General features: G+C 41.3%; 1 protein-coding gene across 1 annotated transcript in view; it reads left to right on the plus strand.

Annotated features, from left to right (window-relative positions):
* The window catches only part of DLK2 (delta like non-canonical Notch ligand 2), a 196,366-nt gene that overhangs the window by 164,576 nt on the left and 5,781 nt on the right, over window positions 1-26,009 (plus strand). Inside the window, exons 4-5 of the mRNA XM_044061080.1 lie at window positions 4,234-4,364; window positions 9,210-9,354. Coding sequence (XP_043917015.1) covers window positions 4,234-4,364; window positions 9,210-9,354 — 276 coding nt within the window. The remainder of the gene's footprint in view (window positions 1-4,233; window positions 4,365-9,209; window positions 9,355-26,009) is intronic.

A 26,009-nucleotide genomic window follows, 5' to 3' on the forward strand; every position in this document is an offset into this window, starting at 1 on the left:
GTAGCTTCCTCCTTCTGTTGTATAGCTTATTTATGGCCGGGGTCCACCAGACCGGTCTCCTGTTTTTGGAGGAGTGAGTCTTGGTTTTATTTGGGATAGCACGATCCATGCATTCCGGCAGGTGCTCATAGAATTCATTTGTAAAGGATTCTGCGGATTGGGCTGTATTATCCTCTGGCCCGGGGGCTTTGAAGGATTCCACCTCAGTCTTGAGAAGTGCAAAGTTGGCTTTTGAGAAATTCTTTACAGTGATTTCCTTGGCTGGGGGTGGGGACGGGATATGGATGTCCAGGGAAATTTGTTTATGGTCTGTTCTTACCAATGAGGGGTTTACCTCTGGTGTGGAACATAGAGTCCCCATGTTGGTGATGACCAGGTCCAATATGTTGTTCCCTCGTGTGGGAGTGGTGACCAATTTTTCCATCGCGTTAGAGTTTATAAATTCAAGGAACTGTTGTGCAAGGGTGTTTGGACTTGAGTAGTTTTCCCAGTCAATGTTTGGGTAGTTGAAGTCACCCAATAACATAGTGTTTGGAGAGACCTTCATATTCTCCAGTGTTCTCAGGAATGCCAAGTGGGGTTCCTTTAATAAGGAGGGTGTTCTGTAGCAGGCTACAAACTGAAAGGCAGTTTTTCCCGCTGTTAGTTGCACATGGATGGTTTCCGATGCTTCGTGCAGTGCCACTAACCTGCAGGTGTAGGTATCTTTGATGAATATAGATACTCCCCCTCCTTTTGTGCTTCAGTCCGAGTTTTGGGGCCGAAACGCATGGTATGAGTTATAAACTGGTAGTGCTGGGGTGCTCTCAGGAGCCTTGAACCAGGTTTCTGCTACTGCACAGACATCGATTTTTTCCATACTGAGGAGAGCCTCGAGTGCGTGCATCTTGTGGTTTAGACTTCTGGCATTGACTAGCATTACCTTTAGTTTTTTTATCCTTGGGTTATCTATGGAGGTGGGTTTATCCTTTGAGCCTTGCCTAAAAAAGGCACTATGGGGGTGGCAAGAACCTTGGCCAGTATACGAAAGCCTAAGGGTGACAGGTGCAAGCCGTCCCTAGCAAAGCAACGTGGTTTGTCGAGCATGTCATCCCAGGCTGACAGACACTGGATCCCCTCATGACCCTGACACATGACTCAGTGATTGCAATTTACCTAATGCTCCAGGCCTCTGACTTCTGGCTGTTGCCTTTGTGGAGGGTGCATGTTCTCCCCATGTCTACATGGGTTTTCTTTAGGTAATCCAGTTCTATCACACCTACTGAAAACATACTGATGGAATGGCTGCTGTAAATTGTCCCTAAATATTGCATTTATCCTTGTCCTTATGACTGTCAAACCTAAAACGGATACATGAATGGTCAGTTAATATACCATGTTAACAAAAATGTAAGTAAAAACAACACTAATGGTGATTGCACACAGGATGACTACAGTGTGGTTTACCATGTGCTTAGCACAGGACATCACAAGACACAGTGGGAATGTAATATTGTACACGACAACTGTAGCCCTGCTGAAGAACACCGTGACTTAAACACAATAAATCGGAGTACTTCCAAGAAATGCAGCATCATGGGCCTTGGCTCTGGTAATGTAGAATATTCTGTACAGAGGGATTGCGGGTCCCAAGTACTGTGGTGCTAGTGGTATACTATGGAAATGTAAGATGGTATGTTTTAGACCCAGTAATATAAAACGTAGTACTTTCTGAGAGTATGCATCACTGCTAAATGATTGTGATGTTTTAAGTCATTGTATTTTCTGAGAAGAAGAGATGCCTTAATGATTCAGATTAAGGTACACAAGAAGAAGTTTCTGTAAAGAGCAAAGGAAACCATAACTCTACTGCTGTAGTGCATGGCACATGGTAAATGTCTGCATTTTGTACTGCGGCCTAGCACTGTGTAACATGTATTGGAGAGAGAGAACAGCCTTAGCACATGGATTTATGTATCTACATCATGGTAAATAGTGAAAGGGATATTACATGTACTGTGATCCCAACACAGTAAATTAAGGTACCTTTTGAGAATACAGATAGGAATGTCCAATAGAATTCTCATAATGGGTATCATAGTTCATAACAGGAACATGCTGAGGGGTACTTTGGCCCTATAGCTGTGCTCCATGGTACATAATAGAAAAGTAGTTTGATATGCCATGGCATGGCAGTCTCAATAGCTCAACAGACAGCATCCTCACCTTTGATGCTGGAAGACAAGAATACTCTGGGCTCTGTTCGCACACCAGGTACTTGGATTAGTTTCCCAGTACTAACACTGCAGTAATGAAACTCCTGAGTGTACCATCCTTTAGGTAAGAGCTGAGTCATCATCTGCCGAAGCTGGTGGTAGCTCAGGTGGATATAAAAGATAATATGTAGGGGAAGTTCCAAGGGCCCTGGACAAATTTTCCCCTAGTAAGTATGAATACTGCCTCAGGTTTCCCCTGAAATGAGGCCAGTCAACAAAGTATAAATAAATAAATAAGTTGAGTGAAGTAGGGAAAAATTTATTTTGAGAATTTCTATGGCTCACTGTGACCCTGGCAGTGTAAATCATTGTTTAAATTGAAAACACAGTGAGGTGTACCATACTCCTACCACTGTACATAATATTATACAGCAGGAATGCACTCGTACTTTAGGTCACCAGTGCTAAAAATCATAAGAATGGCCTGAGACTTTGATAGGTTATGTCATATTCCTAGCCATATAAACTGTGGTCCATAGTGTGATGCCCCTCCTATGGGCCAGTAATCAAGGAGCTTCAAACCTCACTACTGATACTGGTGAGGGACATTCTTTTGGAACAAAAATAGATACACACAATACTTCCAGATGCAGCTCTCTGCAACAAGCACCAGAGTTTCAATCACAGGAAGTATTAAAAATAACACAGATGCTTAGATTCACACAGATACAGAAAGGCAGTACTCAACTAATCTCACTATGTTTTCCTGACTGATCTAAAGAATTACTATTCCCTGGTTGCTTACTAAAGCAAGGCAAGTGGGTGAGTGATCCTTCTTTGTCAGGTTTAAAAAACAGACTGCCCTGAGACTTCTGTCTCATCTAATATTAAAATATAATTTCAGTGCTGGATTACAGAATGACACCACATACATCTGGTCATCTGACTTCTGGTTCCAACACTACCCACTTCACTAGAAAATGAACCAGAATCTAGCACATACGTGTCATAATACACACATAGCGCTTTGCTAAGATGTGTTATAGCATCTGGAAGCTATAGAACCATTTCAAAAACTTCCATCATTCAAGGGTAGCAATTGGTTCACCCCAGTCCTGGTTTTCACAGTCATTTTGTCTCTGACTGCAATCAGAACTGTAAGATACAGTCTTTGTGGCCTAAACCAGGTAATTTAATTTCAAACTGTTTTCAAAGTTAGCTGGACTGAGATTAACCTCTGCTCTTCCAGTATTCTCTGTTACAATATATTCATTTCGACAGTTACAATGCAGCCTGACATACAAGTATATTTCTTTTCTGTGTTGTTACATTTTTAACACAAGCAGCTTTACAAGTACATTTTCAACACAAGCATCTGTACAAATCAGTTTGATATACAAATGACATATTATTCTTTACAAAACTCCCACTAGCTATGCTGGCATATGTTAAACATCCACTGCCCTACTTCTCCTGGCGTAGCTGGCAATACCTCACATCATCACACACAGTATGAATGGAAAGAAGTGCACCATGGTCCTTGACTTCAGATCGCAGTGCATCCTTAGAAAGCAGGGCAGAGTACCTACATTCTATAAGTTTAGTTAATTGTAACTGGTGGGGTGCGGTCTTATTGGTGAAGTGCAAGGCAGGTATTGTGGAAGCAGTTTGATATTCCAAAGTTTAATAGTGCAGAGCACAGCATGTAACAAGAGAGAATTCTGTTATACTATATATATATATTGTGGATCATGATAGCATCACACCATGTCCTAGCAAAGCAATGGCATTATTCAACCTGTAAGCAGTGTAAGGTTAGCACAGCAGAGCGTTAATGATTTACATCTTGGAATGCTGTTGGAGATGAATACAGCACTCTATGATTTCATTACTCTCAACTTCTAACAACAGTGCAGCAGTGTTAAATCTGAAGTTAGTGAAAATCGTATGTTATCTTCTGTAAATGCTTTCACAGATATGATACTGAATATGTTTTTTTTTCATGCATGCTGACTGCTGGCTCTCCCTTTCATTTCAGATGCGACCCAGGCTGGGAGGGGGAGCAATGTGAAATGTGTGTCCGAATGCCTGGCTGTGCCAACGGGACCTGCCATCAACCTTGGCAGTGTATGTGTGAGAGCGGGTGGACAGGGCGATTCTGTGATAAAGGTAAGACAAGATATTTTACCTCTATGTAGGTATTGCAGCATTTTGTAAAAATGGATGTAGCAAAGAAGCAGTTTACAAAGAAGTGCCTCAGATTAATTTTCAAATTGAAAACAATTACCTGCATCCATAGTTTAAAATTCCACCAGGTTGTTTGAGGCACCTTTTCAGTGCTCTAATCCAGTGAGATATAACAAGGGGAAGAACCAGGATCCCATGTAAAATTAGGTTCTGTGTTTCATTTAGTATACTGTGATTAAAATTATTCCATACTTCCACAGAGAGATATAGGTACATGTAATATGATCTGCTATCTGTTGTATGGGGACAAAAAGCACATTAAACTAAAACAGTGTAAGTAGCTAGTTTGGTATTCAGGAATGATTCAAAACAAAAACCAAATCATCAGGGACACTCATATATAGGGGTCTTTCAGTGGGTTTATCCATTCCACCACATGGAATTTTGCAAATCTCTGAAAGATTTAAGGGATGTGGGCATATCTCATTCCATGCCATGATGTTATAAGCTGGGTATATAAACAACTTCCGTCCCAGGAGACCCCCCCTCCCAATACTTTTTTGCTGCTCACACACTTCAGATCACCATCCCAGCTGTCACCAGTGAAGTTCATCTATTCATATGCTTGATAGACCAATAAAGTATCCATCAAGTTGTCAAATTACCAGCCAAGACCAACAGCCCCATTGTCTATACTGTCATAAGAAGCATGAGATGAAGTAGTACCATAACAGCCACTAGTTTAATAGTGCTACTTGGCACTGCTTAAGAAGATGCCTGTGGCCCAACTCATTACCAGAAATGTGGCAGGAGCTGACATCTTCTCATGTGCAGAATTCTGAGAGGATACCTCATGCATCCTCAGACATAGGTGGGAGCTTCATCACAAGGCCCATATCTCAGGGGAAGGTCAACCGTCTAGCCCTACAGAACATAAGTCTGCTTAAAACAGCTTTGTGGATACTGTAGGTACTGAGCACATCATCTACTACTAAAGACTTAAGCCTGTGCCAGACATCCATCTTAGTGGAGGAAGAGAGTACTGGAGGAAGTATGCCCCTCCTTCCAAAAGCAGCAACAGACACTCCCCCAGCACTGCCTTTGGCAGACAGGTATTCATGCTTCAGCTCCATGTTACTAAACATGCAGCTCATGTCAGTCACCCTTTCATCTTCATGCACACATGGTCATAGGCCCAGAGATGTTTGAAGCATGGAACTGTCTCTGACTGAGGCTTCTGTTAAAAGTCAAACAACCTGGATGCTGTTGTCTCTGAGCTGCAGAAGAGCATTTCATCCCTTCACTCTTCCAGCTCTGGAGGCAGACTTATTGTCCTGCCACTTTTCTCAAGAAGCATTATAAGGAGTCCTCAGTCATCCCTTCCCATGGAGCCAGTGATCAAGTGGCAGCATGGATCAGTTTGTTTCCATTGCTGTGGCTCTGTGAAGGCAAATGCCCTTTACAAGTGCCTATTTGAGTGAGTAGAGTCCCTTACAAAGCACTTTTTGGATAATTCCTGTTGTGATCATGTCAGACCAGTACAAGGCACAGAGACATGCTTTGCCACCTGACAAGGAGTCCAGAATTCTAAAAAGTTGGTGTACGAATGTGCACTTCTTTGACATGTTGAGGTTTGGGGCCCTCAACTATTTATCTCATCTGTCCAAGTTCCAGTCTTCCCTTATGGTTCAGGCACTGGAAAAAGTTGAAAACCTCCCTGAGACTGATGTCGTTTGGGCTACCACACAGTGTGTTGTAATTCTAATTCTGCAGCTACAGTAGCTAGGGCCTCAGCATCACATATGTGCCTGTGCTGGATAGCAAGGCTGAGGTTATCCTCCCTCAGGCAGGACCTCAGAAAATATTTTCTGGATGTCCATTTCAAACAGGAAGTACTCTTTTGCCAAACCAGTCGATAACCTCTTGAAGAGGAAACAGGATGCCTCAATTGTAGAGGTTCCTTAGGATCCTTGTTCTATCACTGCATCTTTCTCCACTCTTAGGCCAACCTCATAAAAGGAAAACATCTCCTCTCCACAAGAGGAGGGCTCTGAACCATCACACAGTCCTCCAACTGTGTCAAACAATTCTCCCAAAAAGCCAGTTCCAGCAGCCATATTGCCATAGCCTTGACTCTGATGTTGGTGGGGGAATACTCTGAAGATTTACCTATTCACCCTGTGGGAGAATGTGGTCCTCCCTCATTCTACTCAGTGTAGCAGGGTAAGGGAAAGACAGTTGTATATGTTTTGTAATTCCACTGGCATGTGAAATTCCTGTATGCTTTCTCACTAATCCCACTGATTGAACACTTCATCTCAATCTTCAGGGGGGAAAAACTCATTCTAATTTGTCGTTAATGGCCAAGAAGAGTTTGGTTTCAGTCAGTCGGGTCTCTGGCAATACATAAAACTCTCCCTGTCTAGTAAAGGATGTCATCCACTACTAAAGTGACAGCCAGCTCTGCCTCAGAGACAGGCTCCTGAATTACAACATCTGCTTCCATACAGCAGGTCTGTGCCACCACATGAAAACGGTTCTCAATGTGGATGGAGCAGTACCATGTATTGTCTTTCAGAAGACCATGGTATATCTGAGGTAACAGTATGATGTAAGTATCTTCCACACCAGGCACTGCAAACGTAATCACAAGGTCCGGAATCAGTAAAAAAGACCTACAACAACAAACAACATTAAATGCTTAACAGAATAAGTATGACATTAAAAAGGACAGTACTTGTGCTCCTTATAAGCATACTATTAGCTGTAGTAGGACTAAATTCATGCTTTTTGTTTTAGAAGAAGTGATACAAGATCCTAGAGGGGGACAATGGGAAACAAAAATCAAATACTGGGAAATTTACTGGTAACTGACATTAGAAGCCAATAAAAATCATGGTTTAAATGAAAATATTTCCCTAGTCCCCATTTTAAAGCTGCAAGCTGCTAGGCTTTCATTTAAATTCATTTTATATTCTTTTTCTTTTTCATTTTTAATTCTAATCTAAAGTTTGTTATAGACAGCTTTTTTAATGATGTTAAATTTATATTTATTTATTGGTTTTAGCATATGTTTTATATTTGTAGACAGGTATTTATATGTGGATATGGGGGGTTGCAATATGCACTTTAGAAAAAATCTAGGCTTTATATTAGGTTGATGTGAGTTGTATATTGTTAAATTTCCCTTTTATTAAGCACTCTGGTTTGATTATAGATTTATACTCTTTACTGGCATTTCACAGTTTTGGTATGTTAACATGAATTGTATAAGATTTATTTATTGCACACTAGGAAACTTGGGTATATGCTTTTAAACAGCTCCTTTTAGCATTTACATTTTTTTAATTTTTTTTTTTAGTTTAAGTCAGTTGTGTAATTATTTCATTAAGGTTTTGTTATATAAAAATTTTAGAAGGAAAGGGTTGGTTCATATCTGATGAAGTTCTAAAGCAGGGACGAAAAGTGAGGTGATTCCATTAAGCATTTAATGTTGTTTGTGCACATTTTGTTAAACTTTGATACTATTAAAGTCTTTTTTACTAACTCCTGAACCTCGTGATTACCTCTGCAGTACCTGGTGTGGAATTGGTTTAACTGGTGATGAGCTGTGGCTGGATGCTTTGGCACTGTTTCCCTCTGTTTGTTTTAATGATGTGGGTATCTGTTACTTGATGGTCAAGGTGCATGTATCATCTGTTACTGCAAGCCTTGACCTTGTGGTGAGCAAGACTGTCATCCACAACCACCTGGTCAAGCAATCCCTTTAAAGAGTGGTGCATCTTTGTCCTCCCCTGAAGACCCCCTCAGTCTAGCAGATTAGTGCAGAGAATTAAGACTATAAACTATTAATAAGTTTCGTCCTAAAGCCCAGGGTTTGATTTCCACAAACTATTTTTGCCTACTGTGTGACTGAGCAAGTCGCTTAACCAGACAGTGCTGCAAGGGTGCATCTGAAAATACTGTTGTGCTGAGTGTGTTTATCTAGTTAACAAATAAGTAGAACTATGAAAACAAAAAAAAATGTTTTCCTTTAGACCCACACAATGACCTGCATATTTGGAGAAGAACTAAGTGACTGTTCAGCACCTGCTTCTGCCATTTAAATCTGTGACACTGAAGTTTGTTTTTTGGAGAAGTTATCTCTTTATTGATTATTAAATCAATACATAGGATCTTAGGGCTTCAGGCACTTGTTTTTCACTTCTCATCAGCTTAGCCAGAAAAGAAACTGGAGAGGATCTTTCAATATCAGTAATAGCTAGTGACGTGATTAATGGGACTAACCATGTAAACAAAAGGGTGAAAAAGTGTGGGAAATAATGAACATCAGTCACAATGCTATGCATGTTACCGCGGTGGTGGTGCTGCGGTAGCGTTGTCGCCTCACAGTAAGACGCTGTCCGGTTCGATTCTCAGCTAGACCGTCTTCTGCATCGAGACATGCATGAATGGGCGTACCTTCGTTGAAGGTTGTGCGTCAGGCCTGGCAAGCCGGTACGTAAAAAAAATCAATTGCCAATCATTAGCGGACCGAAGTTCTGCTGTGGCTTTCCCTAACCGGGAAAAGCCGAAAGACACAAACAAAGTCATATGCTATGCATGTAAAGTTATAGCTGGCAGAATAAAATGCCTATCTTACTGAGATGTGTTGTTTGTGGCCTATGTTACTGAGATGTGTTGTTTGTGGCCTGTGTTACTGAGCTGTGTTGTTTGTGGCCTGTATTACTGAGCTGTGTTGTTTGTGGCCTGTATTACTGAGATGTGTTGTTTGTGGTTCAGTGGTACACTGTTGGTACTGAGGAGTGCTCTTTTTTCTGTCTATAGAAATCTACATTTGTGACCACCAGAAGCCATGCCAAAACAATGCCAACTGTACTGATGATCTGGAAGGGGATTATTTCTGTACTTGCCCCGAAGGATTTCTTGGCAAGAACTGTGAACTAAAGAAAGGGCCATGTGAGACAACATGGTAAGCTCAACTGACCATGGATTTACAGCATTTAGATGTCATGTCTGATAAAAAAAGAACACAGAACATAAGCTATTCATTTTCATTTCCATTATGCTGCAGAGACACATTGTACTGGGACATCCTATGTACATACATATAATAGCTGCACAGACCCATTGTACTGGAACATCCTATGTACGTACATATAACAGCTGCACAGACCCCATTATACTGGGACATCCTATGTACGTACACATAATAGCTGCACAGACCCATTGTACTGGGACATCCTATGTACGTACACATAATAGCTGCACAGACCCCATTGTACTGGGACATCCTATGTATGTACACGTAATAGCTGCACAGACCCCATTGTACTGGGACATCCTATGTACATACACATAATAGCTGCACAGACCCATTGTACTGGAACATCCTATCTACATATACATAATAGCTGCACAGACCCCATTGTACTGGGACATCCTATGTATGTACACATAATAGCTGCACAGACCCCATTGTACTGGGACATCCTATGTATGTACACATAATAGCTGCACAGACCTATTGTACTGGGACATCCTATGTACGTACATATAATAGCTGCACAGACCCCATTGTACTGGGACATCCTATGTACGTACACATAATAGCTGCACAGACCCCATTGTACTGGGACATCCTATGTATGTACACATAATAGCTGCACAGACCCATTGTACTGGGACATCCTATGTACGTACACATAATAGCTGCACAGACCCATTGTACTGGGACATCTTATGTACGTACACATAATAGCTGCACAGACCCCATTGTACTGGGACATCCTAAGTACGCAAACATAATAGCTGCAGAGACCCATTGTACTGGGACATCCTATGTACGTACATATAATAGCTGCACAGACCCCATTGTACTGGGACATCCTGTGTATGTACACATAATAGCTGCACAGACGCATTGTACTGGAACATCCTATGTACGTACATATAATAGCTGCACAGACCCCATTTTACTGGCACATCCTCTGTACGTACACATAATAGCTGCACAGACCCATTGTACTGGGACATCCTATGTACGTACACATAATAGCTGCACAGACCCCATTGTACTGGGACATCCTATGTATGTACACGTAATAGCTGCAAAGACCCCATTGTACTGGGACATCCTATGTACGTACACATAATAGCTGCACAGACCCATTGTACTGGGATATCCTATGTACATACACATAATAGCTGCACAGACCCCATTGTACTGGGACATCCTATGTATGTACATATAATAGCCGCACAGACCCCATTGTACTGGGACATCCTATGTACGTACACATAATAGCTGCACAGACCCCATTGTACTGGGACATCCTATGTATGTACACATAATAGCTGCACAGACCCATTGTACTGGGACATCCTATGTACGTACACATAATAGCTGCACAGACCCATTGTACTGGGACATCTTATGTACGTACACATAATAGCTGCACAGACCCCATTGTACTGGGACATCCTATGTACGTACACATAATAGCTGCACAGACCCCATTGTACTGGGACATCCTAAGTACGCAAACATAATAGCTGCAGAGACCCATTGTACTGGGACTTCCTATGTACGTACATATAATAGCTGCACAGACCCCATTGTACTGGGACAACCTGTGTATGTACACATAATAGCTGCACAGACGCATTGTACTGGAACATCCTATGTACGTACATATAATAGCTGCACAGACCCCATTATACTGGGACATCCTATATACGTACACATAATAGCTGCACAGACCCATTGTACTGGGACATCCTATGTACATACACATAATAGCTGCACAGACCCCATTGTACTGGGACATCCTATGTAAGTACACATAATAGCTGCACAGACCCCATTGTACTGGGACATCCTATGTATGTACACATAATAGCTGCACAGACCCATTGTACTGGGACATCCTATGTACGTACATATAATAGCTGCACAGACCCCATTTTACTGGCACATCCTCTGTACGTACACATAATAGCTGCACAGACCCATTGTACTGGGACATCCTATGTACGTACACATAATAGCTGCACAGACCCCATTGTACTGGGACATCCTATGTATGTACACGTAATAGCTGCACAGACCCCATTGTACTGGGACATCCTATGTACGTACACATAATAGCTGCACAGACCCATTGTACTGGGATATCCTATGTACATACACATAATAGCTGCACAGACCCCATTGTACTGGGACATCCTATGTATGTACATATAATAGCCGCACAGACCCCATTGTACTGGGACATCCTATGTATGTACACATAATAGCTGCACAGACCCATTGTACTGGGACATCCTATGTATGTATATATAATAGCTGCACAGACCCCATTTTACTGGGACATCCTATGTACGTACACATAATAGCTGCACAGACCCCATTGTACTGGGACATCCTATGTATGTACACATAATAGCTGCACAGACCCATTGTACTGGGACATCCTATGTACGTACACATAATAGCTGCACAGACCCATTGTACTGGGACATCTTATGTACGTACACATAATAGCTGCACAGACCCCATTGTACTGGGACATCCTATGTACGTACACATAATAGCTGCACAGACCCCATTGTACTGGGACATCCTAATTACGTACACATAATAGCTGCAAAGACCCATTGTACTGGGACATCCTATGTACGCACATATAATAGCTGCACAGACCCCATTGTACTGGGACATCCTGTGTACGTACACATAATAGCTGCACAGACCCATTGTACTGGAACATCCTATGTATGTACATATAATAGCTGCACAGACCCCATTATACTGGGACATCCTATATACGTACACATAATAGCTGCACAGACCCATTGTACTGGGACATCCTATGTACATACACATAATAGCTGCACAGACCCCATTGTACTGGGACATCCTATGTATGTACACATAATAGCTGCACAGACCCCATTGTACTGGGACATCCTATGTATGTACACATAATAGCTGCACAGACCCCATTGTACTGGGACATCCTATGTATGTACACATAATAGCTGCACAGACCTATTGTACTGGGACATCCTATGTAATACACATAATAGCTGCACAGACCCATTGTACTGGGACATCCTATGTACATACACATAATAGCTGCACAGACCCCATTGTACTGGGACATCCTATGTAAGTACACATAATAGCTACACAGACCCCATTGTACTGGGACATCCTATGTATGTACACATAATAGCTGCACAGACCCCATTGTACTGGGACATCCTATGTATGTACACATAATAGCTGCACAGACCCCATTGTACTGGGACATCCTATGTACGCACATAATAGCTGCACAGACCCATTATAATAGCTGCACAGACCCTATTGTACTGGGACATCCTATGTACGTACACATAATAGCTGCACAGACCCCATTGTACTGGGACATCCTATGTATGTACACATAATAGCTGCACAGACCCCATTGTACTGGGACATCCTATGTATGTACATAATAGCTGCACAGACCCATTGTACTGGGACATCCTATGTAATAGCTGCACAGACCCATTGTACTGGGACATCCTATGTATGTACACATAATAGCTGCACAGACCCCATTGTACTGGGACATCCTATGTATGTACACGTAATAGCTGCACAGACCCCATTGTACTGGGACATCCTATGCACACATAATAGCTGCACAGACCCATTGTACTGGGACATCCTATCTACATACACATAATAGCTGCACAGACCCCATTGTACTGGGACATCCTATGTACGTACATATAATAGCTGCACAGACCCCATTGTACTGGGACATCCTATGTACGTACACATAATAGCTGCACAGACCCCATTGTACTGGGACATCCTATGTACGTACACATAATAGCTGCACAGACCCCATTGTACTGGGACATCCTATGTATGTATACACATAATAGCTGCACAGACCCCATTGTACTGGGGCATCCTAAGTACGTACACATAATAGCTGCACAGACCCATTGTACTGGGACATCCTATGTACGTACATATAATAGCTGCACAGACCCCATTGTACTGGGACATCCTATAATAGCTGCACAGACCCATTGTACTGGGACATCCTATGTACGTACATATAATAGCTGCACAGACCCCATTGTACTGGAACATCCTATGTACGTACATATAATAGCTGCACAGACCCCATTATACTGGGACATCATATGTACATACACATAATAGCTGCACAGACCCCATTGTACTGGGACATCCTATGTACATACACGTAATAGCTGCACAGACCCCATTGTACTGGGACATCCTATGTACGTACACATAATAGCTGCACAGACCCATTGTACTGGGACATCCTATGTACATACACATAATAGCTGCACAGACCCCATTGTACTGGGACATCCTATGTACGTACACATAATAGCTGCACAGACCCCATTGTACTGGGACATCCTATGTATGTACACATAATAGCTGCACAGACCTATTGTACTGGGACATCCTATGTACGTACACACAATAGCTGCACAGACCCATTGTACTGGAACATCCTATGTACGTACATATAATAGCTGCACAGACCCATTGTACTGGGACATCCTATGTACATACACATAATAGCTGCACAGACCCCATTGTACTGGGACATCCTATGTAAGTACACATAATAGCTGCACAGACCCCATTGTACTGGGACATCCTATGTATGTACACATAATAGCTGCACAGACCCATTGTACTGGGACATCCTATGATAGCTGCACAGACCCATTGTACTGGGACATCATAATAGCTGCACAGACCCCATTGTACTGGGACATCCTATGTATGTACACATAATAATAGCTGCACAGACCCATTGTACTGGGACATCCTATGTACATACACATAATAGCTGCACAGACCCCATTGTACTGGGACATCCTATGTAAGTACACATAATAGCTACACAGACCCCATTGTACTGGGACATATAATAGCTGCACAGACCCATTGTACTGGGACATCCTATGTACATACACATAATAGCTGCACAGACCCCATTGTACTGGGACATCCTATGTACATACACATAATAGCTGCACAGACCCCATTGTACTGGGACATCCTATGTATGTACACATAATAGCTGCACAGACCCCATTGTACTGGGACATCCTATGTACGTACACATAATAGCTGCACAGACCCATTGTACTGGGACATCCTATCTACATACACATAATAGCTGCACAGACCCCATTGTACTGGGACATCCTATGTACGTACATATAATAGCTGCACAGACCCCATTGTACTGGGACATCCTATGTACGTACACATAATAGCTGCACAGACCCCATTGTACTGGGACATCCTATGTATGTACACATAATAGCTGCACAGACCCCATTGTACTGGGACATCCTATGTATGTACACGTAATAGCTGCACAGACCCCATTGTACTGGGACATCCTATGTACGTACACATAACAGCTGCACAGACCCATTGTACTGGGACATCCTACCTACATACACATAATAGCTGCACAGACCCCATTGTACTGGGACATCCTATGTACGTACATATAATAGCTGCACAGACCCCATTTTACTGGCACATCCTCTGTACGTACACATAATAGCTGCACAGACCCATTGTACTGGAACATCCTATGTATGTACATATAATAGCTGCACAGACCCCATTATACTGGGACATCCTATGTACATACACATAATAGCTGCACAGACCCATTGTACTGGGACATCCTATGTACGTACACATAATAGCTGCACAGACCCCATAGTACTGGGACATCCTATGTACGTACACGTAATAGCTGCACAGACCCCATTGTACTGGGACATCCTATGTACATACACATAATAGCTGCACAGACCCATTGTACTGGGACATCCTATGTACATACACATAATAGCTGCACAAACCCATTGTACTGGGACATCCTATGCACGTACACATAATAGTTGCACAGACCCCATTGTACTGGGACATCCTATGTACGTACACATAATAGCTGCACGGACCCCATTGTACTGGGACATCCTATGTACATGCACATAATAGCTGCACAGACCCCATTGTACTGGGACATCCTATGTATGTACACATAATAGCTGCACAGACCCCATTGTACTGGGACATCCTATGTACGTACACATAATAGCTGCACAGACCCCATTGTACTGGGACATCCTATGTACGTACACATAATAGCTGCACAGACCCCATTGCACTGGGACATCCTATGTACGTACACATAATAGCTGCACAGACCCCATTGCACTGGGACATCCTATGTACATACACATAATAGCTGCACAGACCCCATTGCACTGGGACATCCTATATACGTACACATAATAGCTGCACAGACCCATTTTACTGGGACATCCCATATACATACACATGATAGCTGCACATAATCTTTAACACTAAGTGACCAAAAAGCATAGAAGTAAAACTCTGTTTGAAAGATACTTGCAGCAAGTCTGAAAGTAACTTCTTGTTAGAAATTACTTTGGTTTCAATGATGATTTTCTGTTTTTACAGGCTGCATTTCTACATCGGCCTTTTTATCAATATGAGATCACTTGATTCCTCTCACAGGAGTACATTTTGGAAGAGAGTGTGGTACCCTATGCACATGTACCCCCACTTTTCTGGAACAATATGCTTGTATGTAGTATGTTCAGTAGATGTATCTGTGCTTAATGTGCTGCAAAAACTGTATAGTATATGCAGCATGATATCACCAGTTAAGGTATATAATCCTGTGTGTTATTGTAAATTTTTACTGATACCTTATTGAAATGTATTTAATGTGGAGTTTTATTCCCCAGGTCTTTGCTGAAAAGGAGTTTTGCCCATTCGGACATTCCCAGTATAAAAAAAAAAAGCAAAGTTAAATAAATAAATAGAATAGAAAAATTTCCTGCTTTCCATTCTGTGCCTGGAAACAGATCCTGTGGTCATAGGTTACTACATTTTTGTTTGTGACCCTGTAAAGCTTGTGATTTAAAAAAGGCTACCAAACTGAAATGAAGATCTAGACTTGCATGTTGAATGATTGCTGCTGGCTATAAATATGAAATTAAATCTCACCATGATAGTGTTGTCTTTATGGAGGGTTAGCTATTAATGGAAATCATGGGGGGGGTCAAGTTATATCTAAAGACTGTAGATTGCACTTCATGAGCAATCTGCAAGGTCACACAAACATCAGTACACTGGGGAAATCGGCAAGGTCGTACAAACATCAGCACACCTGGAACAATTTCTAAAGGCCCAAAGACACCTCACTAATCACTGTGAATATTAAGAAGTAGAAGCTTTAGCCATGAACTAACAGTGTTGATGATAAAGAACTGGGAAGAAAAAGCAGCTGAAAAGGCATTGTTGGGGAAACCTTTCTTCCTGAAGGGTGGTACTGCACACTCCAGAAGGAGTTAGGGTAGGAGTGAATCCAACAATATCGCTCAGATAACGAAATGCATCTCAGCTAGAGCGTCTTCTGTGTGGAGGCATAAGTGAATGGGGCGTGCCTTCTTTGAAGGTTGTGCATCAGGGCTGGTAACCCAGTACGTAAAAATCCACTACCAATCATTAGCGGACCGGAGTTCCGCTGTGGCGACCCTTAACCGGGAAAAGCCGAAAGACACAAACAAAAACTCTCAGGATAACAAGGCTCTCTTGTTTACATGCCATTTAACAATAATTGGCATTGTTTGCAAATAAAATCGGACTTAGGTTTGTAATTAAGCACTGAGTCAACCTGAAAGAGCTCCTTTCAAGTAACCTCAGTGAGTTCAAACAATGAAAGTGTTAATAAAAGTGCCGTCAGGTGCAAAAACTGTGATAGGTCACTATGTGTAGTTGTGCACCACAGGTATTTGATCTGTGAGCACATTGTAAGCATGTAGCATTTGTTGCTTGCAGTAGTGCTTTTGTAGTTGTACATAGTGTGAGGTACACACTAGAGTCCAAGATTTTTGATTTATAGTGTTTAGAATCAGTATGTGAAGCTTCCGCAGACACAGTATGAAGAATCAGGTGTACCGTGTAGCAAACAGTAGAATCTAAGAGATTCCTGATTAAAACTAAATTTTAAATGAAATATTCTCATTCTTTCATAACATGAAGAAAACAATTTCAACAACTTATAACCAGTGAAGATTAACTTTTGATTAAACCATGTTTAGACCGGGGTAATGTATGGTGAAGCCCAAGTGACCATGCAAAGACAGTCACGGATAAAGCTGTATTACTTGCAACGAAAATATGCCTTACAGCTATCGTACAGTGCTAATGTACGTATTAATTTACTTGTTTTTCTTCCTAAACTGTTTATTTTTGTTCTCATTTTTTTCTTTTTTTCTTTTATTTTATAAGGACATAATTCTGAGTTCTCAGTTTTGACACATTTAACTTATTGGATTTTACAGTTGGACTAGAAAGGCAGCTACAGTGGCATACATCCTAATGTTACAAGGGAGAGATTTCCATGGCTCTATGACTGGGAAGGTATTATCTAACTGCAATGTTTGCCTTCTTTGCACACATTATAAATTTGCAGATTCTGGTCTGTAAGGTCTATTGTCTTTGCTAGTTACAGGTAGAAGTATTAACATTAATCAGATGAACATACTCAAGGGATGAAACCAGAATTCTTTTCTCAGTGGCATATCTCTCATCCTGCTTGTTTATGAACTCTGAACAAATTCAAAAACAATGGAGGCCAATGGCCCAAAATCAGGGACAATTTTTAAATGTCACTCTAATTCACTTAAAAAGTTAATAGAACGACAGACTTTGCATCAATATGCGTTTTCTGAGCACTAAGAAATGTGAAACTCTAATGACTGTCATTAAAGACTACTTGTATTCATCATTGATTGACCAGAAAGTCAACATTTTTTACAAGATACAGGGCAAAAATCAGGGACGTCCTGCAAAACAGGGACAGTTGAGGGGCAAGCACAGAGGTGTGTTTACCCTGTTTTGTAAGTAGTTGTTTCACACTTTAACAGGTGTGCAATAATGCAGAGATTTTCCTACATACAAATGATGAAAGTTATGGAAGAGTTGCAGTTATTTGCAAACCTGAACCTATAGTTTCAACTTAGAGTACTATTTAGTCTTTAAGTCCTAGCTTTTTCAAAGATGGAGTATGGCCAGACTTTTACATATCCAGATACCCAAATTAGCATGTAATCTCCAAAGAGACACAAGTTGTATATGTCAAATTAAAAATCAGTGGACCAAGTACAGAGCCTTGGGGACTCCACATTTCTTTAGGCAAAATGTTGATTTCCCCTGTTCAATTGTTATGGGGAAGCAACTGTGTTGGGGACATTGCTCTCAATTTCTCACCTCCAGAATCAGTGACAAACCCTAAAATAATCAGGGACAAAGACTCCAAATCAGGAATATTTTGTAAATGTTGATAGCACTGACTTAGAAATTTGAAAGTATAAGACATGAATTAACATACATTTTCTGAAGTAAAATAATTCTGTAACCATAGTTATTACCAGTATTTGCTGATTGTAATACTCCATTGTTTCTTAAAAAAATAAAGTTCAGGAGACAAAGATTAGAATTTGGAGCTAAAATCAAGGATGGCCTAGGAAAGCAGGGACACTTGAGAGGCATATTTCTCAAGTGTACCTCATTATGAGAAACATTTTTCATTTTGAGTCTTAGAAATTATATGTTCCTTACAGTTCCATACTTTGAGTCTGTCACACAATCTAGTGTTAAGAATTGTTTTAGCTGTTATCTATGGTAAATAATACTGAATCATATTAATTCATGAAAAGAACAATTTATAAGTATAAAGTAACTGTTTTACTAATTCTGCAAGTTTCCTTGTTGATGTTGTTAGTAAGCTATTAGTAAGTGATCCACAATGTGCCCATTTGTTCCACATTATGATTGGTGGTTTTCATCATTTTGGAGATTAGGAGGTTGAGAGCCATGCGTTGAGGTATAGCTAGAAGTAATATGCAAACAAATTCAAGGATGAGGGGGGTAAGTCCAGAGACTGGCATCTCTTTATTTATTATTTATTTATTTATTTGCAGTTGGTTTACCAGGATAGTCCATTGGGCCAAAAGAACCCGTTTTCAATGGAGTCCTGGGGAGAAAAGCTCCAGCACAGACAAAATTAGGTACATACACAAGATTGCTAAATATAATTAAATTATACAAGTAGTGGATAAAACATTTAGCTCAAAAATTCAAGAAGCATTCAAAACAATACAATAAATGAAGATTAATGCGAAGTAAGTGAGCTGAGACAGTAAGGTGAATTACATAGCAGAGTTGTGTTGGAGAAGGAACACAACATTACATTACAGAGTAATTATTCTGAAGGAAAACAAGCTTTGTTAGGAAAAGTTGAGTATCAAAGCATAAAGGAGGTAAGATGCCATATATTTATGAGGGGTGGGAGCAAGAACAATCCCATTGGGACCTGAGATGTGAATGGAGAGATCTTTTGAATATGTAGTGATTAGAGGTGGTACGAATGGATGGTGGGAGTGAGTTCCAGAGACGGGAAAGGTTAGAGGATAATAAATGTTTACCTGGGGGATAAGATGGTTTATGGACTTCAAGTAGGTTTTGATTGTTGGACCTTAAGACTCTATTTGGTAGGTGCAGTTTGAAGGCAGAAGACAGAGAGGGACAAAGAGAGGGGTTGAGAATGAGCTTATGAGCTAAAGTCAGCTGTATATAGATAAGATGATTAGGTAGTTCGAGCCAATTTAGTTTATGGAGAGAGGAACAGTGGTGGGTGGAGGACCTATGGCTATTAGCGAATTTGGCAATTTTGTTATAGCAGGAGGAAAGCTGGCTTTTTAGAGAGGTCTGAAGATTAGTCAGTAATGGAGCCCCGTAGAGAAGAGAGGGGATGAGAAAGGAGGAAGCGAGAGTGATTTTGGAGGAGCTAGTAAGATACTGATTCTGACGGTAGAGCATACCTAGTTTTTGATGAGTTTTCTTAATATTTAGTTGTAGATGGGAGTTGAATTTAAGCTGATTGTCAATTAGAACACCTAGTAGCTTAGTTTCAGATACCAGTTCCAAGGGTGAGTTGTTTTGGCTGGTAATTGAGAAAGAGTTTATGTCGAAAGAAGTAGATTTGGAGGGGGTAAATACCATTAGTTTTGTTTTGGAGGCATTGAGTGCTAAGTGATTTATTTTCATCCAATGCTCAGTAATTGAGAAAGCTTCCTGAGTAAGTTTTTGGAGCAGAGAGGGGGAGGTGGCAGAGCAGATAATGGTAGAATTGTCTGCGTATTGGATGATGTTTGCAAATGGAATGGATTTGTGGAAGTCATTTATAAATATATTAAAGAGGAGGGGACCAAGAATAGATCCTTGGGGAACTCCAGTGGGGGTACTAAGGAAAGAGGAAGTGGCCTTCTTCCATATTACGGCTTGGTATCTGTTTGATAAATAACTGGAGAACCAATTTATGGAGGAGGGAGAGAGGTTAAGTTCTGACAGTTTGGATAGGAGCAGGCTATGTGAAATAGTGTCGAAGGCCTTGGAGAGGTCTAGTAGTAAGGTGGAAACAATGTGGCCGGAATCGCATGCTCTATTAACCATCTCAAGAAAGGACAGGAGGGCTGTCATAGTGCTATGATTTGGCCTGAATCCGTGTTGTGTAGGGGTTAAAAGGTTGTTATCTAAGAGATGTGGTAGGAGTTGAAGCTGGATACACTTTTCCAGGAGTTTAGATATGGGGGAGAGGATAGCAATAGGACGGAAGTTGTTGACATTGCAATTGTTGCCTCCTTTATGGAGGGGGATGATGAAGGCTTGCTTCCATAGTAGGGGCACTGTGCATTCATGGATGGAGCGGTTGATTAGAATGCTGATGGGATAGGCAATTGCTTCTGCGGCTATACTTAGGAAGTAAGTGGGAATGTTGTCAGGAGTGTTGGTACATAGCTTCAGTTTCTGAAGGAGTTTCTTTATGGTGGAAGTGGGAATAGGTTTAAATGAGAATAAAGAAGAGTTGGGAGAGAGAGAATTTGAGGAAGATATGGGTGAAGAGGGGGTTAGGGTAGTGGAAGAGGTGGAAGATAGACAGTGAGAAGTTGAGAATGTGGTGGAAGTGGTGATGACGGGAGGGTTATTTGCAGGAGAGATTGGGGGTGTATTAGGTAATGAGGAGGGGTGTGTGAAGGAGGATGTGAGTTTGCTAATAAAGTCGATGAAAAAGGAGTTGAACTGTGTAGCTAGATCTAGGTCTGGGCTATTTGGGTCTGGGGTTGGGGTGTGTGGTTTGCTGGGGTTTAGGAGGGTAGAGATCCCCTTCCAGAATTTTTGAGGGTTGGTGTTATTGTTGTTTTGGAGTGTAAAGAAGTATTTTTGTCTGTCAGAGATTATGAGCTTTTTTACTTTATTTCGAAGGGTTTTGTAAGCAATATGTTGTTCTGGGGTCTTATTTCTCAGATAGAGTCGCCAGGCTTTGTCTCTAAGGCGCATAATTGAAAGTGTGGTTTTGGTTAACCAGGGGGCAGAGTTTGTTTTTATTCTTTTTGTTCTTGTAGGGGCTTGGGAATCAAGTATTTCTAAGAAGGTAAAGTTGAAGTGAGCAACTGCGTCTTCTAAAGGTAGTGTCTTTAGATTGTTCTAATTAACTGCTTTTAGAGAATATATGAAGGTTGATGGGTTAAAATTTTTGTCATTGCGGGTAGTGATGAAATTATGGGTGCGGTAAGAGATGCAAGGGAGACGGCGAGTGAAAGTAGGCAAGTGATCACTAAGAGGGTCGGGAAGAGTACCACTGTCTGAGAAATAGTGGGGATGAGACACTAGAATCCAGTCAAGGATGGTGCCACAAGAGGAGTTTGTTGATGGGTGTGTTATTGTATTGATTAGCTGGGAAAACTTAAATAGGTTGATGTTAAGAGGGTTGTTTGAAGACTGGATGGAGGTCCAGTTGATATTTACGTCTCCTAAGATTATGGTTTCATTGCTGATATTGTTAGAGAGCCATGAGAGGATGTTTTCAAGTGTGGAAATATTATCCCCTGGGAGGATATAAAGGGATGCTAGACAGATGTGTTTGTGCTTGTTAACTTGTAGGAGAGTGAGGAGTACTTCAGCATTGTTAAATTTAGGAGTAGGTTTGTTATAGGTGGTAACTAGCAAGGAAGAAGAATATAGGAGAGCAACTCCACCACCTTTTTTCTGGGTCCTGTCTTTTCTAATGATTGAATAGCTAGGTGGAGTAATTTCAGAATCTTTTATAGAGGGTTTTAACCATGTTTCTGAAATAGATAGTATGTCAGGTTTGTTATACATGAGCCATGCATGGAGGGTAGGGACTTTATTGACAATACTTTGTGAGTTTAGAGAAGTAAAAAATATTGGCCTGTGTGAGGAGGAAGAGGTAGAGGGGCCAGGGTTGGGATGGATGTCGCCAGATAAAAGGCTGGTAATGAGAAGAAAGATTGGGTTAGAAAGGTGATTGAGTAGAGTAAGGAAACAATTAGGATCTGTAGTGATGATCAGAGGGTCATTAGCTACTATGGGGATAGGGTTTCTCAGTGAGGGGAAAACTTTGAATGAGAAGGTTAGAAGTTGTGTTATTGGGTATAGATGGGGAGAAATAGGAGAGTGTAAGGGTGAGAGAGGGGAGTTCAGGTGGTAGGTTGTGTGATAAAGTTGTGAATGGTAAGAAGTAGGAGGTTGGGTAAGGTAATAAAGATATGATAGTTTAAGAGATAGTAATAGTAAAATAGAGATAGATGGGGGATTTAAAGGCATGACTGAAAAGTTACTTGGTGTTAAGTGTTATGCTTGTCTTATATATGTAGTATGTTTATTGCGCAGTGGATAAAGAAAGTGTAACAGGGTTGAGTGGAGTAAAGAGTTAGTAGGAATAGTGCTAGGGGTGTGAGTTTAGAAATGAAGTGTAGTATTATAGGTTAGCTGTAGGTGTGGTTACAATTGGATGATAGGCTGATAGGGGGTGTGTCTAGAGAGTTGTGGGTGATTGGTGTAGGGAGGAAGTGGGAGTGGTAACAAGAGGGATATAGCTAGAGGTACTGGGGGCGGGTGGGATTTGGGGGCAGGGTAGGGGAGCGGAGTGAGCCCGAAGGGCGAACGGAGCGGGAAGACACCAGGAGAGGATCGAGAGCCAATCAGTCAGTGGAGCATAGGTTTCAGGAGTGAATAAGTTGTAACAGGGTAAGAAGTGTTCAATATTTAATAGGTAAAGTGGGCAAAAGTATAGGTGAGAGAGTGGGGAGTAACACCAGGAGAGGATCGAGAGCCAATCAGTCAGTGGAGCATAGGTTTCAGGAGTGAATAAGTTGTAACAGGGTAAGAAGTGTTCAATATTTAATAGGTAAAGTGGGCAAAAGTATAGGTGAGAGAGTGGGGAGTGCAAGTAAAAGCAGAGAAAAGGCAAGAAAAGATTGGAGAAAAGTAAAGGCTATGAGGAGGGGACGCCTTCTAGTAGGCAGTGCAGAATTATACAAGGCCCACTAGGAAGGACTTGGGATTGAATGGGAAGGAATAAGGAAGAGCTGGAAAACTCAGATAAAGATGGGAGAGAAAATAGAGAGGGAGAAATAAGAAGGGGTTAGGCTGCTGGCTATCCTGGCAGGGAGATAGCTTTACAAAACTAACAAGCAGGAGTTAAAAGATGTAGAAGCCCAAGTAGCAGCAAATGCACATACTTTCTCAGTTTCCACTGGGAGACTCAGTTCCAATTTCAAAAATGGGGATTGAGGCAGCAGAGCAGTATATTCCCTACACAAAAGTGTGGGTAGAGTAGGTAACTGGAGTTGAGAATATGTATTCACCCAGGCGAGGTCCCAATGGAAAAATACAGGGCAAAAGCTAGAGGTAGAAGGTAGAGAATGAGTAGAGTTAGTCACAATATAATAGTAACACCTTATTGCCTTAAAAAGTAGTAGCATGTAAAATAAAGAGACATAAGCATAAAACAGCCAGTGAGACAGACAATAATACAGTATCCTGGTGATATAGACTCTATTAATATAGGTAAAACACATATGAACTCAGCAGGCCTACTTTGCAGATGAGTGATCAACTTGCTCTATCAAAAAACAGTAGAAGTTAAATACAACCATATGAAAATAAAGCAAAGTCATCAGGAGATATTCAAATCAATCCAGGAGACACAAAACTAATCAGGTTAACAGTGAAAGCTATATACATCCATGTAAGAGAGAGCAATGTCGCCAGGAGATAGTCATAATCACTTCTGGAGACACAAAAACTACTCAATAGCTCCTAAACAGCAGCAGACTATACAAGCAGTACTAAAAACAGATATTCCTACAGTATGCAAGGTATATTATGTACCTAGAGCGGGTATTACAGCGACCAGCCAGTTGTTTGTGAGGGTAACACAGACACGTGGAGTTGGCGTTTTACACCAGCACTGGTTAATTGCTGAACATGGTGTAATCAGGTACAAGCATTTTCAGTGAGTAGCCTCGAACAATCCTACTTGCTAAACATGGGCTACACAGGTACAAAACAGTTTCAGAGATTAGCCTTGAACAGACCCGCTTAATCTACTTAGCCAGAACGGACAAAAACCATATATTGAAATTTCTAAAAACCATGGATTAAACTGCTAAATACGAGCAGCCATGGGAGTTCAGAATGATCAACTAAGCCGTGGAGTCTAAGCACGATCCAATCAGGAGTGTGCAGGGCAAATATCGCACTACATACAGTAGCGACTACAGGGGAACAGGAGTAACCTAATCAAACTCCAGAAAGTTTTGCGAAATATCGCACTACATGCAGTAGCGACTACAGGGGAACAGGAGTAACCTAATCAAACTCCAGAAAGTTTTGCGATATACTAAAATTAAGATACTAGTGTTCCACTAATACACAAAAGTGTTATTAGATCAGGGATGTGCAATGTATTGTCGCTACATTCAAGAGCGACTACAGAGGAACATAAGCAATATAGTCAGGCTAAAATAAGGTAAACGAAAGACAGAATACCTTATTCTACGTTCCAGTAGGGCATCAACCTTTCTTCTTGAAGTAGCTTACTGAACAGTGAAACTACGTTCGGAGTGTACAGCTAAACAGCTCGGAACATGTAGTCTGAACAGTAGTACCTTTCGGTACATCTAACAGCAATAGTCTGAAGTTATTCACTTTATATAATAGCTCGGAACATGTAGTCTAAACAGTAGTACCGCTCGGTACTTACTTAACAGCAATAGTCTGAAGTTATTCACTTTAAACAGTAGTCATAATAAGTATACTCTAAAACAGAAAACGACAGTATATAAATGTGAATTCAGGTCTTACTATGTCTAGGATGATCCGTTAGCTTAAACAATGAGGGAAAAGCCCTGGTATTGGTAAGTTTACATTGAATGTAGATTAACTCACAGTAGGAGCGCACTCCCAGTCAGGACTTGCAGTAGCCGTAACGAGTGGAGTTCGAAAAATGGCGCCCTGAGGGGAGGGGGAATATTTATCACTTCCAGGCGGAAGTTGAGGGAGGGAGGAGGTACAGAGAATACTAGCTAGCTGGAACAGACCAGAAGGTCTGTAACTCTGCAATATGGGAGGGAGGGAACGCACGAAGA

Source organism: Protopterus annectens, chromosome 1.part0 (genome assembly GCF_019279795.1).
Source record: "Protopterus annectens isolate FY-2018-M chromosome 1.part0, PAN1.0, whole genome shotgun sequence".
NCBI lineage: Eukaryota > Metazoa > Chordata > Ceratodontiformes > Protopteridae > Protopterus > Protopterus annectens.